The sequence below is a fragment of the Cyanistes caeruleus genome, chromosome 19, assembly GCF_971803275.1.
Source record: "Cyanistes caeruleus chromosome 19, bCyaCae1.hap1.1, whole genome shotgun sequence".
Taxonomy (NCBI): domain Eukaryota; kingdom Metazoa; phylum Chordata; class Aves; order Passeriformes; family Paridae; genus Cyanistes; species Cyanistes caeruleus.
The window spans coordinates 5,916,363-5,932,136 of NC_141719.1; the positions used below are offsets into that span (position 1 = coordinate 5,916,363).

At 44.8% G+C, this 15,774-nt stretch overlaps 1 protein-coding gene across 50 annotated transcripts in view; it reads left to right on the forward strand.

Annotated features, from left to right (window-relative positions):
- CACNA1G (calcium voltage-gated channel subunit alpha1 G) overlaps nucleotides 1-15,774 on the forward strand; it is a 145,615-nt gene that overhangs the window by 119,384 nt on the left and 10,457 nt on the right. For 18 of the 50 annotated variants that reach the window (XM_086857334.1, XM_086857333.1, XM_086857285.1 and 15 more), the window contains 10 exons: nucleotides 141-292; nucleotides 2,588-2,697; nucleotides 3,733-3,866; nucleotides 5,039-5,109; nucleotides 5,383-5,461; nucleotides 5,780-5,901; nucleotides 6,135-6,479; nucleotides 8,760-8,900; nucleotides 12,021-12,155; nucleotides 15,167-15,356. In XM_086857334.1, coding sequence (XP_086713460.1) covers nucleotides 141-292; nucleotides 2,588-2,697; nucleotides 3,733-3,866; nucleotides 5,039-5,109; nucleotides 5,383-5,461; nucleotides 5,780-5,901; nucleotides 6,135-6,479; nucleotides 8,760-8,900; nucleotides 12,021-12,155; nucleotides 15,167-15,356 — 1,479 coding nt within the window. The remainder of the gene's footprint in view (nucleotides 1-140; nucleotides 293-2,587; nucleotides 2,698-3,732; nucleotides 3,867-5,038; nucleotides 5,110-5,382; nucleotides 5,462-5,779; nucleotides 5,902-6,134; nucleotides 6,480-8,759; nucleotides 8,901-12,020; nucleotides 12,156-15,166; nucleotides 15,357-15,774) is intronic. The other 32 variants (XM_086857327.1, XM_086857336.1, XM_086857303.1 and 29 more) reach the window with 3 other exon arrangements.

The following is a 15,774-nucleotide window of genomic DNA, read 5'->3' on the forward strand; positions in this document are numbered from 1 at the left end:
AAAGGAAATAAAAAAGACAGCATGTTGCTGGGATTGGTGTAGAGTTTATCATCCCTGGAGCTGGAGAGTGAGGGTGCGTTGAGTTGAGAAAGACGCAGAGAAATCCCTTGATTTGCTTCTCGCTCTCCTCCCTGCTGCAGAAGCTCAGTGTAAGCCCTACTACTCGGATTACTCCCGTTTCCGCCTCCTGATCCACCAGATGTGCACCAGCCACTACCTGGATCTGTTCATCACCGGCGTCATCGGCCTCAACGTCATCACCATGGCCATGGAGCACTACCAGCAGCCAAAGGTACTGGGACAGCTGCTGGGGTGGCCAGGGGGGACATGCAGAGCTGGGATGTGCTGTTGGGCAGGGGTAAGGCCAGGGTTTCTGTCAGACCTTTGCCAGTGGACTGTAGCCATCCTACAACTGGCTCCCAGCTCAATCCAGGGCTTTTTTTTGGGAGACCAAAATGAGACTGGAGTCGGGTTTGCTTGCATTGCTAGATTAGATCATCATTGATATCTTCCATTTTACTCAGGTTTCACACCCACCCTCTCACCACACCCACCTCCAAGAAGAAAAAAAAAATAAACAAGATAAAAAGGAAAAAGTATAGAAGAATTTGGAAAATGTGGGTTTTTTTGCAAAGGTTCTTCTAAAACCCCACTGTCCAACAGGACCTAGTTTTCACAGGAATTAACTTCCATGCTGGTCTTTAAAATACATTTTAATATGTTAGTGTGCTTAAGTTCCTGGGTCTTAGTCATCCTGTGAAAATGAAAACAGCCTGTCCTGAGATGTCAAGTCTTTTGTGCATAAGAATGAAATGGAAACAGCTGCCTTTGCCACATAACTTGCACTTACTTTTATTAGCGACTTCCAGAATGAATAAATATAACACACAATAGGAGGAAGTATTCTTTAAAATTAGACAGGACTTGAATACTTAATATAAAAAAAACCCCAAACAACAAAAACATGCGACAGGAGCGAGGGGAAATATTCTCTAGTCTATCATAAGCCAAAAGTGAAAGGCAACAAGCCCAGTTTATTTTTTAGAGTCCAGGTCACCTTTAAATACCCTGGAAGGCTCATTGCATGGTTCAGTCATTTGATGATGAAAAAGGTTGTTGGCGAAGGAGCCAGGGCTGGAGTCACTCTATAGAGTGTGTGCCTTACCACAGTCACTTTGCAGATATATTTTCTCTTCTATTATAAAAATGTTGGGCAGGCTTTTGGTTTTTTATTTTCTTTAGAAAAGTAACATTTTGTCTCTATCCCTCTGTGTGTCTGGGTAGTAGGTCCAAGCTTGGGCTGTGCTGGGATGGCAGCATGGTCAGTCATACACATGCTTGAGTCCTGCTGAATCAGGGCCTGGAAACGCCTCTGGTCTGGGTGATGGATGGCTGGGATCCTGAAGATATTTGAAGGCTAAATGTACCAGAGAGATTTATGTCCAAACTAGTGATTTGTTGGTGCTGAAAGGGGTTGGTTTTGGGATATACAGGATGCCCTGGGGATGAGACCCCAGAAGGAGATGCTTCAGCTCCTGGAGAGGCAGGAATCCTACAGTGTGCAGAGAGATGGTTTGAGTAAAGAGCTGCTGGGAAAAATCTGCTTCTGCCAGCTAAATATGCTCATTTGCTGCAGAGCCCAAGTGCCCTGCAGTACAGCAGGGAGACTTGCTCAGAGCCATGGCTTCCTTCAGCAGCTGGGCTTGTGCTTATTCATCAGATGAGGTGGTTGGTGTCCATGGATGCTTGAAGCTAAACTGTAGCACAGAGTGCATGACTTAAATTCCTTTTGCTATGATTTATCATGCTCAGGGATCAGCAAATGTTGGGTTTGGTCTGTGGGCACATCTCCCCTGTTCCCTTACACTGCCCTGGACATTGTCATTACCACCCTATTTGCCAGCAGGGAGAAAGTCAATGCACATTACTTAAGAGGCCATGAAGGATACTGCTACCACAGTGTTCCTTCATGAGCTAGGCTTTTGGGGGATGAAATCACTTCTGATGTAGCTTAGTGCCTGATTCTGCAAGAGTTGTCCCAGCCAGGATGCACTTGGATTAAAGACCAGACTGACTGCTGCAGAGGGAAGGGCACCAGAGGAAAATGCAAGGCACTTGCTTCTCCTGGCATGTCATCCCTCTGTCGTGCTCCTTGCCAAAAGCTCAAGGTGAGGAGTAATGGCAGGCTGTCACCAAGGAGCCATTTTGGCCAGCACTTGCACAAATGAACAAGTGGGATGAAGTTCAGCTCTCTGACAAAAGCACAGGAGTTCTTGTGCTGCTGAGACCAGCAAATGCAGCAGCTCTTTCTGCACACCCCAGCGATCCAGCTGGGGCTGTGCTGCTGCTAGGGGGGTGAGTTGTGCCTTGGGCTTGTGTCAGCCCTTCCTGGGATCTCACCAGCAGGCAGCAAGTGCACTCTGTGAATCCCTGGGACTTTTCCCTGGGACACTTTTCATCAGAGAGGGTCTGTGTTTGAAGCCTTTTAACTGTGATGGGTAAGTGATGACACAAGAGTCAGGTTTGGAGGCAGCAAAGGCCCTCTGCACAACAAGCATCTAACCCCAGTCCTGTGTCCACATCCCAGGTTCTTGACGAAGCCCTGAAGATTTGCAATTACATCTTCACCATTATTTTTGTCCTGGAATCTGTTTTCAAGCTTATTGCCTTCGGGTTTCGCCGCTTCTTCCAAGACAGGTAACAAAAGATCCATTGTGACCACAGGGTCAGCAGCAGGCTCTGTGGAGGGCTGCTCACATTCCATGTCCTGAATTCCCATGCTCTGGCCCATGCTGATATGTGTGAAGGCTTTTTGATGTGACTGGTTGAAGGCTGGGTAGGTGGAGGCTTGGGGTGTAAGCTGGAGGACGGATTGTACAGGCCAAGGAGTGTGATTGAACCATTTTGGCCCTTGGGAGCAGATGAAGCAGGGACAGATCTCCACCAGGCAGCCAGTTCTTACGCCAGTTGCATGTCCATGTAATCAAGAGAACCTGATGAAGTGACAAAAATTATATCAAGAGAAAGAATCTAGCCCTGAGTGAACATGAAAGAAAGAAAGGACCTCTTTTTTATGCAGATGAGGAGCAGTGGATGACATTATGTCTTTATTTGGATTATCCTCTCTTACCTCAAAAACACAAATTTTATGTCCTTAGTGGATCTTTCTCCCATTTTTGCCTTCTTCAATGTTGATACCAAGAAAAGGGCACTAAGCAGGCCTTCACATGAGCCCTTCAGCAGCCAGTGGATGGATCCATCCCTGTCTCCACATTTTGTGTGTCTGTGCTGGAATTACCACTCTCTCCAGACTGGCACAAATCCTTGGGCTCTTTCCTTCACCCAACACAACTTTTTTACAAGGACTGGCCATGGGTCCTGTTCTGCCCAGGACAGATCTCACATTGAGGTCCACAAGAGTCATGTCTAGAAGTGGCTAGACAGACAGCACAGTGTCTCTCCCGAGGTTTGGAGCCTCTGTGTAGAAAACTACCCAGCTTTTGTTCCTCTTTCCCCTCAGTCAAGGTTATCTTTGGAATTGGCTGGTTTTCTAATGAGATTCATTAGTTATGATTTCATAACATCACTGCTTTTGTATAATACCCTCAGAAAAATACTGCAGATTCATTTGAGTGCTCAAAGCATTGAAATGACTGGAATTCGTGTGAAACAAGCTGCTTCTCATTGTCAGCTTCTTAGGAGATGTTAAACTTCACTTTGTATTGTCTCCAGATGGAACCAATTAGATCTGGCAATTGTGCTGCTGTCTATCATGGGCATCACTTTGGAAGAGATCGAGGTGAACGCTTCACTGCCAATTAACCCCACCATTATCCGGATCATGAGGGTTCTCAGGATTGCTCGAGGTGAGAGGGGTGAAGCAGAACTGACTCGAGTTTGAGGTACATGGTCAGCACCAGGAGAGAGTTAAGCATTGGGAAACAGTACTGGGGTATATCCCCATCATGATGTGCATAGTTCTGGCATCAACAGGCTGTAAACAAATAAAAGAACAATGGGGGGAAATACTTGCAAGGAGCCAAAAAGCTGAGCCAACTGACCATGTGTTTCTGCCTTAAGAGGGCTGGAAGGCTGGGAGCTTAGAAATTAAGGAGAAGTAGCTGTGGCAGTAACTCCCAGAGATGTACCTGGGAAAATTGCTCCAGTCAAATCAAAGTTGTCTCTAACAGGGATTAAAGAACACAAGCTTGAGTACATTTGCTTTAAAAGATGAGCATCTAATGAATTTAAATTCCCATGAGGCTTTACATCACACCACTTTGTGACAAAGAATGCCTTGTCACTCTGTATCCATCTGTCCTCTCAGACACATTCCCAAGTCAGGGAGCCAACTTCTTCAGGGCCTGATTTTTCAAAACGTGGAGGCGTCAGGGCCAAATTATGAAGATGTAAAATGTGAGTGCTCAGGCCCTTAATGAAGTACTGCCAGGCCCTCCTGAAGGGTATTGTGCTCTGAGGAATAATTGTTTTGATTACAGCCCACATCTAAGCAGAGAAGGAGCTGGAGGAGAAATTAAGTGTTGCTGTGTCTCAGGAGGGGGGAATAGTGCAGTTTTCTGTGCATTGGATCCCTTTCAGAATTAAAAATACATGCAGCTTCCAATTGGAAATGCAACCTTCTGGAAGAGATGTGTAAATCATTCTTCAGTGAATCATGTATGAAAGTGGGTAGCCTATGGAAGTAGGAAAGTAGCCCCAGGGCTGGGAAAGGAACTGCTCACGATAACCAGAGGAAGGAGGTGAGTCCAACACAGATAAAGTGGGGAAGGAAGAGCCAGGCAGAGTGATAACGCTTTCTCCAAGTCTCAGAGTAGGTGATGCTGCTATTCATGGGATTTTGATAGTATCCAGGCAACAGGGATCTATGTAAAAAGGCCAGGGACTGTAGCAGCTAATGGGGAACACTTGACAAGATTTCGCATTTCTCCTCCTATAATCTGTGCTCCTGGGAGAGGGACTGAGTTTGTGCCTCTCTGCTAATGCTGCCATCACCATACTGCAAATGTGTTTTCCACAGTGCTGAAGTTGCTGAAGATGGCTGTGGGGATGAGGGCCCTCCTGGACACTGTGATGCAAGCACTGCCGCAGGTAACCCACTGCCATATCAAACCAGAGCTCTCTGGCCCACAGCTCATTTCCTATTGCACAGGAATGCTTAATCATTTTATCATTGGAGGATCACATTTCCCTCTCAAAGCACTGAGATACAGTCCTCACGTTGAGGTAATTTTTGCCCTGAAGCAATTTAAGCTTTGGATTAAAGAATACAGCAAGAAACAGGTCTGGAACAAAACAAAAAAAATCAAATGAATCTTCTTTTTTTTGTGTGTTTTACCCCCCATTTCTTTTTTCTCTTTTCAGGTGGGGAATCTGGGCCTTCTCTTCATGTTGTTGTTTTTCATATTTGCAGCTCTTGGAGTGGAGTTGTTTGGTGACCTCGGTGAGTCTTCCCGTGCCGGTGGGAGGGGTGGGAATGGTGTGGGAATGGTGTGGGAATGGTGTGGGAATGGTGTGGGAATGGTGTGGGAATGGGGTGGGAATGGTGTGGGAATGGTGTGGGAATGGTGTGGGAATGGGGTGGGAATGGTGTGGGAATGGTGTGGGAATGGTGTGGGAATGGGGTGGGAATGGTGTGGGAATGGGGTGGGAATGGTGTGGGAATGGGGTGGGAATGGTGTGGGAATGGGGTGGGAATGGGGTGGGAATGGTGTGGGAATGGTGTGGGATGGGAGTCTCACGGCTGTGCTTGGTGTCACAGAGTGTGATGACACACACCCCTGCGAGGGGCTGGGACGGCATGCCACATTCAGGAACTTTGGGATGGCCTTCCTGACCCTTTTCCGAGTGTCCACAGGAGACAACTGGAATGGGATAATGAAGGTGAGTGTTGAGGTTTTTGTCGGCCAATGTTCTAGATGTGAAATTTCCCAAATCTACTCAGTTTTCACCATGAAAGGAGAACCCATTGCAGACTGAGGTTCATGCTGCAATCTCTTCACATCCCTCCATCTCTTACTTCCATGGTTTAGTTGATAAGTGTTAGGTAATAGGTTGGATCTCCAGGGTCTTTTCCAGCCTGGCTGATTCTGTGATCGTTCCCCTGCTGTTTCCAGGACACGTTGCGTGACTGTGACCAGGAGTCCACCTGTTACAACACCGTCATTTCCCCCATCTACTTCGTCTCCTTCGTGCTCACAGCCCAGTTTGTCCTGGTGAACGTGGTGATCGCTGTGCTCATGAAGCACTTGGAGGAGAGCAACAAGGAGGCAAAGGAGGAGGCAGAGCTCGAAGCAGAACTGGAGATGGAGATGAAGACCATCATCCCCAGCCAGCACAGCCCCTCAGACATCTTTGCGTGGACAGGCACCACCAGTGGAGAGAGACCCGAGAGCCCCCACAGATTCACCAATCCCATGCAAATCAAGGTGGATTCTCAGCTCTCACTAGCTTATCATATGGTGAGAATCTCTATTGGAGGGTGAGGAGGGCTTGATCTGCATTTTTGCTGGGGAAAGACTTGCACGAGTTGGCAATGAAAGAGGTGTGTACCAGATGTCCTGGGCTTGTATTCCCTGCTGTCTGCTGCTGACTCTTGCGTGGTTTGGGAACCAGTGCTGCAGGGGAGACACCCCAGTCAGGTCTCCAGACCACCTTGATGCATCTGTTTGGAGGGAGAGAGTTTTGCAATTTACTCTGGATGTCAGCTCAAGCTACAGAGTTCAGAGCTAGCTCCAAATTTAGTTTAATTCAGAGTTTTGACTGGTCCTTTGTGATAGCAAAATCATGAGCATAATGTGTTTGCTTTTCTAATACAGACCATGAACCACAACATAAAAGAGGAATAAAACTTGGCTAATCTTTGCTTCAGTATTAAATTTGTTTTATGTAACTTCAATTTAAAATTCATCCCCACAGTCAGGCTTGTAAGAAAAGATTCTTTTAACAATAGAATAATCCAGAGGAGACTCAAACCTGAGCTCACCAGAGCTGGTGGCAGAACTCCCACCAGCAGGAGCATGGCTGTAATGTGGGAGCTGCTATGAGCTGCACCACCTCTCCCAAAAGGACAATTTTTGGATGAAGATTCAGTTTGAGGAATGAGAGGTGAGATCAAGCCCCAGACAAGTTCTTTGGGAGGTCATTGAACTGAAATTACTCAGGAAATACAGTCCAGCCTTTTTTTAGTCTTAGCTGATTGCAAATTGGGTTAAACTCTATGCAGACCTCATTAACTTTTATTACATCTTGATTTCACAACAGCATATCTTGGCCTCAGCCTGGGGTGGACTAACGCGTATTTTAATGCATGAAAAACTCATTTGTGATCTTTAGTCCAAGGGTGACAGAGAGTAAATCCCTGCTTAAGCTTTGTTTCAGTTCCTAAGCTACTGGAAATTTCTGGTGCCATTAAAATCTCTGATGTCTGAGATGGAGTCCAAAGCTGCTCTTTGGCTCAGGAAAAAGGAGTTCAGGGCACGTGGGGAAATACAGATTTACTATGTCCTCTAGGAAGAAACAACACACCCCAGCTGGTGCTGTATGTGTTGAGCAGAGTACTGGCAAACTGTCCTCAGCCCTGCTGTCCTGTACCAGGACTGAAACTGGCAAAAAAGAGAAATTGCAAAACTGTGAGACAAATCAGTCAGAATGACACCCTCACTCCACAGTCTGCTAAACCTGCCCTCTCTGAAGGCAGCCTGGGGAAGGGTTTATTCCAGTCATAACCTTCAGAGTGTGTTGCTTGCTCTTTCCTTCAAACAGAAGCCTCAGAAACCTCCAGGAGATCTTATTCTCACTATTTATTTTCCCAGCCAAAATCTTCAGGGAAAATCTGATGCTTTAGCTTGATAGCAGAGGAATACAATTCCCAGGACACAACCCTGGCAAGGACAGCATGCTCTTTTGTTTGCCTCTTTCCTGGGATTTTTGCACCGTGTGCTGTTTGACTGTAGCGCTGGTCCTCATCTCATTGTATGCATTGGGCATTCCCTACGTGGAAGGTGCACCCTGAAATCGCTCCCCTGCTGCCTGCAAAAGCCAGACCCTGCTCTGTACAATCCCAGTGCTGTGGCCAGCTGGTTTGACATTGGCCAGAACACTGGGGGCACCTCAGCCCATGTCTGGCCCATGAATTAGTGACCTGTCACAAGTCCATCCTGCTCAGCTGCAGCTTCTGTGGACAGGACACTCAGCTTCTCTCCAGTCAGGTTATTTTAATTTCTGTGCCCTCTGGATATGGATTTAGGTGTCAAGTATTAGGTCCTGCAGCTCAAAAGCATGAACCATGTGTGTAGAAGCCTTGCAGCAAATAGTGTCCTGTTGAAGTTGACAGCCCTGATGGGAAGGAAGGCTCTGCTCAGCCCCCAGGGATGACTGTCTGTGTTTGCTGAGAGGGAGATTGTCCCCAAGGAGGGCCCTGGGTGGGAGCAGCCATGGTCTCGGGGACGCTGCTGTCACCCCATCTCTCGTAATGTCTGGGAAAGCTGTCTCTGCTCGCCGTGATATTACTGCACTGTTCTCTCTCCTTTTCTCCTGTCCCGTTGTTCCTGTTACTGCTGTTCTCCTTGAACGTTTCCACCTTTTTTCCCCTCTTCTTTTTTTTTTTTCCCCCCCTCATTCTGTTCACTGGGTTTGACACACTGTCCTTTTCTTCTCTCTGTCTCTATCCCTCGCCTTTTTCCTCCTCTCTTTTTGGCTTGCTTTGTCTCTCTCTGCATGCTGTACACCACCCTTCCTAGGAAAGGCACTTGTTTGATACCATATCACTGCTGATCCAGGAATCTCTGGAAGGAGAGCTGAAGCTGATGGACAACCTGTCAGGCTCTGTGTGCCATCATTATGCCCTCCCAGCTCCCGAATATTACAACTCTGAGAACCAGGTTAATATTCCTAATTTCCTGCAAAGTGTCCATCCAAACTCAATTTGACTGAGACCTTTAATAGCAAGTTAAAGTTCTTTATGTAATGCAGTCACAGGGGTCTGGAAGCATAAAGCATCAATTTGGCTTTTTCTGTGGACATAGATGATGTTGTGTATTAGTGCAAGAGGAAGAGAACATGCCCAGACTTTCCCTTGTCAACACAGTAAGAAGTTTTTCACTGGGATTTACAGTTCATGGGTGTTAGTGGGGAAATGCACAAAATTCCATCTCCATCCTTCAGTGGGGCTCTTATACTTGGCTTCCTGCTCCTGAGCAGGACTGACTCCACAGCAGTGTCAGGGCTTGTCTGCAGAGCCTGCAGCACAGCTTGAGGCTTTCCCAGAGCAGAGTTTGAGCTGCTGGGGATCATCAAATGATCTCTGTGTTCTGTGCCAATTTCAACTGCCTGAAAATCCACTTTTGAAGGGTTTTCCTGAAGAGGCTTCTTGCAAGTGGGTCACTGTAAACTAGATCCTCCTCTCTGATCTAGTGAATTTAGGAGGGGAGGCAGCCTTTAATGATGAACATAAATAACCCTGCGCTCCAGTGCTTTCTCCAGCAGACAGTGCTTGTTTAAAATTAGCTCATTTACTTCCTAGAATAAAATACTTTTTAAAGTGTGTTATTCTTCTGAACAAATATTTTCCCTAAAACATAGCAGTGACCATAACAATAATTCAAGCACACCTATTTTTTGCTGCAGTTGGGATTGAGCAAATTCCATATTTTTTGATCTATTTTTCCCCCCACTTTCTGGCTAAAAAGAACAGAAGTTTTCTTGTTAAATCAGAGTACTTGTTTATGAGCTCACTGACATTCTAAATTACCCAACTTTCGATGGTTCATCAGAGAAAAGGAACAAGCTTAGGTAAAATGAAATCCTGCTGCAGGTCTTTATATAGAAGGATAACATCTCTCCCTCTGATTGCTCCATATTGTATCCCAGAGTTTATTAAGCTATAGGAAGTGGTTATCTCTAATATTGCCAGAGGAACAGAGACAGTAGTTTTGGCAGGGAAGGCAGAGGGTCAGTAGGAAACTCAGTGAGAGCTGGTTGAAAATTTTTTGTCACAACATTTTTCACCAGAAACTGCTGCTGCAGCAAAAAAAATGGGTTTGTTTTGACATTTCTGTAATGGAAAAATATAGCTTTCCAGTTTGCAATGGCTTTTTCTTTTAAAATTTAAGCTTTTTTTTTTTTTTCCCCCCTGCTCTATAATTAAAACTGGTCTAAATCAGTTGGATGTTTCCAACAAAATGTTTTGACGGCTTCAAACTCAATTTTGGGTTTGGGAAGGCTGAAGTGGGGTGATGTTTTGTTTACATTTTGGCATTTCTGTTCACACCATTTGTCATGTTCTCAGGCAACTCAGGAATTTAGAGCAGCACTGGGACTTGCTGAAAGCAAGTGATTAATAGCAGCTCCCAGCAGGCAGGAGCTGCTGGTGTCCACCACACTCCTGCACAGATTTTTGCTGCCTCTGGTTGCTGGGTCCCTCTCAGGGATTCCTGTCCTCAGGCTGGCAGCCTTTGCAGTGATGCCTTTTTGGGGAGCCTCATATGAAATCAGGGGCTCCAAATCATCTCTCTCATCCATTGCCAGCAGATGACTGTGCTAGAGAAGATATCAAAGCTGAGGTTAGGTGAGAGGAGTCCAACCCTCTTACTTATCTCAGCTGAATTTTGAGCCTCTCCAGGCTCACTCATCACTGAGTTTGTTCCATCCCGTGGCTGCCATTTCTAAGAGTGAGAAAACCCAGTCCTTTGAGAACTCCAGTGATCTGGGCCCCTCTGTTTTCTCTTGGAAGATTTATTGCTGCTGAAAGACTTTTCAAGCATAGAGGATGACAAAAAGAAATGCACAGTGAGAAGTGGACAATAAGCACCTGGAACTTGCCCAGAGTAGATGGCCCCTTCATTTGTGAGCCAGGTCTGGAGGTTACCTGATGAAATTCCAGTCCTGGTGCCATGAGCACTGTGTCCAGGGAGGGATCTGGGGATAACTGAGCCTCCTGCAGGGCAGACACCCCCTCTTACAGTGCCTGGCAGCACTGCTGCTACCCTAGGGGAGATGCCACTGTCCCCTTTTCCCCCTCTTTTTCCTCCAACATCAGAAGTGACATTTTCACATTTCTTATAAAAATACCCTTATGTCTAAGGAGAGAGCTTCATCAATGATTTGATAAGGACATTTATTGGTTGATTGATTGATTGATTGTCTTCAGTGGGGATCCATTTGTGCAAGACACATGAAAACAGGAGTGTGGCTGTGTAGAGCTGATTCCAAAGTCGGGATTTCTCAATGCCAGAGGAAACAGCTGGGGCAAGGCCTGAGGGACATTTGGGGGCTGAAAAATGCAGTTGGCTGTTTTAGTAGGATGGTTATTGGTGTCACTGGAGGCTCTATAGCCGGCCAAAATGAGCTCAAAGCACCAGGAAGGTGTTTTCTGACCAAAACCAAGCTTTAGGTTTCTCCCTGTGCCATTTTAGCCATGAGGAAGTGAATTATGGTCCCACCTGCTGCTTGGGGGGTGGTGGGGAGTGTCCCAGCAGCCTCCCTGGGGCACAGGAAAAGGCACACTCCATACCCCACCTGAATATATGGTTTTGTTTTTTGGGGAATCTTTGAAGACTCAACAAGTTTAGCTTGGAAACCAGCATGGTTACTGGGGGGGGGACAACTTCAGAGAAATCAGATTTTGAAACCTCTTGTATTTAATCACAGCCAAGAGGATGAATCTATTATGAAAGTAATGTTTCCTTTACTTCTTCATGTAGACAGGAGAACAGCAAAATGCAATACTAGCATTAGTGTATGGTTTTAAACCCCCTCCCAGATCCTTGGTAAGCACTAAAATATAAATGTCCCATTCCTTTCTTGATTTCTTCATTATATTTCATTTCTTTAACGTTCTGTCCCTGGTAACAATGTGTATGATACAGCTTCTCCCACTGCAGGGATATTGCTTTAGTGTCTAGAAGTACTTAGATTATGATACTTTTTTTTTTCTTTCTTTAATTTTATTTTCCAAAAGATTTGTGTCCTGGTTTCTTATGTTTAATCATCTCTCCCTTTAGATCCCTCTAGCTGAGATGGAGGCTCTGTCTCTGACGTCAGATATTCTCTCTGAAAAGTCCTGGTCCTTAGCTCTGACGGATGACTCTTTTGCTGATGACATTAACACACACTTACTTAATGCTCTGGAAAGCAATGTACATACACTGGTCACTGTGTAGTCTGATGTTTACAGGGTTCAAAATACTGCTGCCATCTCTCTGCACCTGTCTAATGGCATTTCCAGCTCCAGCCCCTTCCCAAATAGCACCAACCTCTTCCCTGAACAGGATGCTGTCCTTCATGCCATTAGGTCTTGGCTTTTGTCACTCTTGTCCCCAGTCTTGGCTCCTTGCGAGGAACAAGTAGTTCAAGTAGTTATTTCAATTTTTCTTTTGGTGTCTTATGTATAAACAATGTATTTCCTACAAGTAGAACAAAAAATTTAAAAAAACCAAAACCAAAAACCAACTTCAGAAAGCATCAAGGTTGAAATTTCCTCCCCATCTGAAACAAATCAGTGATGCTACGTGAAGAGACCCCTGTGAGCTAATGACCCATTTCCTCTGCTGAAGAGCCAGCCCCAACACTTCAGTTTGGAGTGGATTTTTGTCACTATGGACACAGGCACCACAAGGCTTTTTGCATGATTGGTGCCAGACTGTTTCTTTTACAAATATCAAACGGGGATCTCTCCCAGATGATGCTTGTTTTGCAGTTTTTTTTCTAGCAGTCACCATGCTGGAAAAAAAAATAATAAATTTTGACTATTCAGTGTCTTTTTGACTGACATAATCAGTATTTTGAACCCTGCCTTAACCATCTCCTCTTTGAAACATTAGATATTTTTAGCTGTGTAGCGGTCAAGTGCTTTTTTTCTGCTGTACAACAGACATAACTCCTTTCCCAACATTTTTAGATCATTCTTGTTTTCTTTGTTGTTGTCCATGTACCCGCCTTTGGATGTTTGTGTTGTTCATAAATTTTTTGCCATATTAGTTGACTGTCATCTTAATTAGCAGTTATTTGAGAAACATCTCTTAAACCGTGACAATATTTCCCATCATGCTTCATGGCATCATGTGCAAAAGATTTTTTAAACCCCATTTAACTTCTTTACGAGGCTTTTTGTTTCAAAATTAGTATGGAGAGTTGGACAGAGGAGAAACCCTCCTAGTTTTGAATCTGATTAGACAACACTGTTTGACAGCATTGCAAAGTCTCAAGGGTACAGCCAGGAAAGATGGTTTTTCTCCCCTCTCCAAAAAAAAAAAAAAGCAAAACTGTGTTGAACAAAGGATTTTGTGAATTTTTATCAATAACAAAAAAGTGTTTGGTCACAGCCATTGCCCAAACTCCTGAAAAACTGCAAGCTTTCATTGAAATATCTTCTAAATGAAATATTTTTGCACTTCATTTGGATGTAGCTTTAGTTGGAAAAATAATTTTTTTTTTCAAGGAAAATTTGGACTTGATTCTCAGTCCAGCCAAAACAACACATTTTTCAAAAGTGCCACTGAACCAAAAAGTCATGTACTCCCACTGCTCTGTGGGCTGGCCTAGGAAGGATCATTTTACAGCCACTTTCAATGGTCTTCATGAATTTCACTCATGAGATTTCCCCCAGGATGACCCAAAAGTGGAAATTACCTATATTGGATCCTGTCTATGAACCTAAAGGTTCACTGATGGTTGGATTTGGATGGGGTCTCAAATCCCAGTTCTCATGCTCACTTTGAAATGGGTTTGAGTTTGAGATCTCAGGTTTCAGGCCACCTTTTCTGCTTTAAGCTCAGCAGTATGACAGTGAAACAGCGTGAACTGGGTAGAAGGGAAAGGCAGGGAGGGACAGAGAATTTCCCAAATCCAAACTCTCAGCTTTACCAGCACAGGTTCTGTTCTCCTTCCCCAAGATGTATCAGGAGACTGCAGTCTCCCTTAACTCGTCTGTATCCATGATCTATCCAAATCAGCAGTTTCCCAGGGACTGAAACAAATGCTGTGCAGCAGTGCATACCTGTTTTGTTCATTAAATTTGCAACAGTGATATTTTTTTTCTCTTCCCCATCTTTTCTTCTTTTTTTCCTCTTTTTTTTTTTTTCTCTTTCTGCAAATTCCTTTTAATCTCATCATATTTCTTGTGCAAATAAATGTCGTAGTGAAATTTCGTTTTTATGATTGAAGGAGGAAATTGGGATCAAAAAAATCTCTGTTGATTCCAGAAAACCTGTAAAGCACTGAGTAAAGGGAAAATTTTTCAGAAAATAAGATCTAAAGTTTTCCAAAAATGATCAGCCAAATACTGTACTAGACTACTGTAGCATAAACTTATTCCTGCATTTTTCACTTGAGACATTTTAACAATTAAATAATTGTTTCATTAGAAATACACTGGGAAGATGACCTTGATTCCATTTTTGCTGATACTCTCCAAGACAAAAACACTCAAGAACATTTCTGAGATGGATCTATTTTCTTATGAAATCAGACCTGAATCCACTCAATATTGCCTCTGGGGCTGCCTATTCCAAGAGTCTCTTTGGCTGTAAAAATTCCACAGTTAACATTTATACAATAACCCTTGCTTGCATTAGATCCCTTCTAATTAGAGAATGGCTTTCACCCTGAAGGAGTAGGTTTAGATATCTTTTTCAATAGAATAGGTTTAGTTACTCATTATGTGAGAAGAAAATCCAATAAAATTGTTCTGTGACCTAGAACAGAATATATTTTTGATAAACTAGTTTTTGCATTTGGGTTGGGGTTTTTTTTTTGGTTTGTTTTTCTTTCTTTTATTGTCAGAAGAAGAAACTACTCCCCTTTGCAAAGGCCTGCCTTGCTGATGAGGACACCTAGGGAGCAGAGGGTCAAAGTTGGGCCAAGAATGTGACCTTTGCTGGCCTTGAGGCATGATGCCTTCTTTGCATATCCCTGAAATAGTCATGGTTTATTGCTATGGTGTGTCTCCCTCTGTTTCTGTGGTCCATTGTGTGAGAGTTTGTTGACAACCCTGATGGAGGGGGATGGCTCCCTGGTAGCTCCATTTGTGCACCCTGTGCATGCCCATCGTGCCATCCTGGTTGCAATGGCTGTCGCTCACGTTTCTGGGCACTTCTCCTCTTTCCCACCCTTCCATGCCTGCATTCCTCACATTTTTTCTTCCCCTCAGGCTGATCTCCGCTCCAAGGATGACACACTGACCCTGTCCCCCAGCAAGGACCTGCTGAGTGTGAGGAAGCCCTCGGTGGGACGCACCCACTCCTTGCCAAACGACAGCTACATGTTCCAGCCGCCCTACTCCAGCCCCTGCCCTGCTTCCCTGGGTGACAGGAAGCCAGCACATCACAAATCCCAATCAGGTACATGTCCCTCAGCTGGGAAAAGAGTAGGATTTTCCAATACAGCAATGGTTTTCCAAGCTCTTCAGTAAGAGGGAGAAAATTGCCGCTGGTTTCCAGTCATGCGTCCAGACCTGTGGAATGGCTGTGAAAAGACCCTCCACAACTTGCAAAGACCCTCCACAATTTACAAAGCCCTGTTTAAGATAACCCCTTTCCTCAGAATTTATTGGGAATGTGAAAGTGGCCTGGCCCTGCCTGATTCCCTAAGGTTACAGTCCCTACAGTCTGGGTTCCATCTGGCCCACTGGGTCTCAGAGGAGAAATCCCAGCACAGAAATATTTCCTCCTGTTTTTTGCAGCAGTACCTGTTTGGAAGCTCTATCTGGGAACATCTGTGAAAGATGGGAAGATGGTGTCTCTAAATGCCTGTAAAATG